The sequence below is a fragment of the Microtus ochrogaster genome, chromosome 7, assembly GCF_000317375.1.
Source record: "Microtus ochrogaster isolate Prairie Vole_2 chromosome 7, MicOch1.0, whole genome shotgun sequence".
NCBI classification, from domain to species: Eukaryota; Metazoa; Chordata; class Mammalia; order Rodentia; family Cricetidae; genus Microtus; species Microtus ochrogaster.
In genome coordinates this window covers 4,542,713-4,544,630 of record NC_022014.1, presented here as the reverse complement: position 1 = coordinate 4,544,630, position 1,918 = coordinate 4,542,713, and the positions used below count along the sequence as shown (strand labels likewise).

The 1,918-nt window shown below is 50.1% G+C and overlaps 1 protein-coding gene across 1 annotated transcript; it reads right to left on the bottom strand.

Moving 5' to 3' along the window:
• Positions 1 to 939, bottom strand: LOC102000693 (olfactory receptor 1361-like). The gene has a single exon (XM_005349223.1). The coding sequence runs from the start codon at positions 937 to 939 to the stop codon at positions 1 to 3; it is 939 nt and encodes a 312-aa protein (XP_005349280.1).
• Between the last annotated feature and the right edge of the window lie 979 nt (positions 940 to 1,918).

The window sequence follows — 1,918 nt, the reverse complement described above, 5'->3', positions numbered from 1 at the left end:
TTAAACAGAAAAGGTCCCTCTGTGGACCACTCTGTAGAGAGCCCCTTTCAGGTCGCTGTTCCTCAGGCTGTAGATGAACGGGTTCAGCATGGGGGTCACCACTGTGTACAGCACGGTGGCTGCCGTGTCCTTCTCAGATGAATGTGCAGATGCAGGGTTGAAATACACGGCAATGATGGTGCCATAGAAGAGGCAGACCACAGTCAGGTGGGAACCACACGTGGAGAAGGCTTTCCGTCTTCCCCTTGGGGATGAGACTCTCAGGACAGCAGATGTGATATGGATGTAGGAGATTAGGATGCAGACAAAAGGGGTGACCGTGACAACAGCTCCCTCTGTGAGGATCATCAGCTCATTGAGGTATGTGTCAGAGCAGGACAGTCTCAGGAGAGGAGTCAGGTCACAGAAGAAGTGAGGGATGGCATTGTCCCCACAGAATGAGAGCTGAGCAATGAGCAGGGTGTGTAATAGGACACTCAAACTGGCAGTGACCCATGATCCTGCCACCATCAGGACACACAGTTTTTGGGTCATCTTTGTTGTGTAGTGTAAAGGGTGGCAGATGGCCACAAAACGGTCATAGGCCATCACAGCCAGCAGGAAATTGTCCATGAGAGCAAACAAGTAAAGAAAATACATCTGTGTGAGACACCCAGAGAAGGAAATGGCCTGAGTCCCGAGTAAGTGGTTGGCCAGCACCTTGGGGACAGTGGTGGAGGAGAAGCAGACATCCACGAAGGACAGGTTGCTGAGGAAGAAGTACATGGGGATGTGCAGGCGGGAGTCTGTGCCGATGGACAGGATGATGAGCAGGTTCCCCAGGACAGTGGCCAGGTACATGGTGAGGAAGAGCAGGAAGAGGAGCCGCTGCTGCTGGGGATCCCTGGAGAGTCCCAGGAGGAGGAACTCAGAGACACTCGACTGGTTGCTGACTCTCATGGTCTGAGCCCAAGTGAGGAGGAGACAGTAAATTCAAAATCTAAAGGGGCGTGGACATGATGTAATAGGGCGCCAGTCAGGGTCCCCTCTGCAAATCAGTTCAGAGTTGCTAGCCCAGGATGTGCCCAGGTCATCTACACATCTGCTTTCCAACACTCGGCCATGGTGTATGTCCTACCTGAGCATCTCAGTGGCCACACAGTCTCTAAGAATAGCTATAACATGTTTAACCTCAGCTTTCCTCTGCCTCCTTCCTAGCACAGAGCATCAGAGAGACGTTCTGGTAGTGCTGTGTTGTCACAAGCGATAACCAATGGATTTGAGCTTCTACATCGGCTTCTTGCTGCTGGAAGAGCTGCAGGGGCTGTTTCTGAAGTAACTTCACCCCTGAGTCAGCAAATGTTTGTGTCTCCACTGTTGTAAGCCTACCTAGGAGGACGATTGGTGCTATCCAATGCTGCTCACCTCGCACTAACTTCAGAATTAGTGATATCTTGGGAACACAGTAAAGTCCTAAGCTAGAGAGGAGCAGGTGTATAGGGTCTCAGTCTTCTGAGCAGGAACGATGTTCAGAACAATCACAGAACAGTCATTTATGGGAGTCTCTTTGACTACTGGGACCGGAATCCCTCAGAGCCTCGTTATAGACAAAAAGAGAAACTCCTGTCTACATGTTTGGCCCCTTTGGACCAAACAACAGTGACAGAGAATAGCACCAAACTTTACATGCAATGGTTGGATCGAGATGGACAGACTTCAGCAAGGAGTCCATGCTGGTAGACACAGACCCCCATGGCATTGTTTATGACATCAACTCTCATCATGTGATCTCAGCCTCTGCCTGCCGGTGTGGAGAGGAAATTTTTGTATTCCTGTATGTTCAATGTCATCTTTGCTTTCCTATGTCTGGTCACTTTCAGCAGTGATCCGTGATGTCATATCGTCTTCAGTTTGAGGCAGGAATATTAAGGGCAACATC

Bases quoted from the DNA above. Each gene is read 5' to 3' on its own strand.
- LOC102000693 (XM_005349223.1), bottom strand. From the start codon at position 939: ATGAGAGTCAGCAACCAGTCGAGTGTCTCTGAGTTCCTCCTCCTGGGA.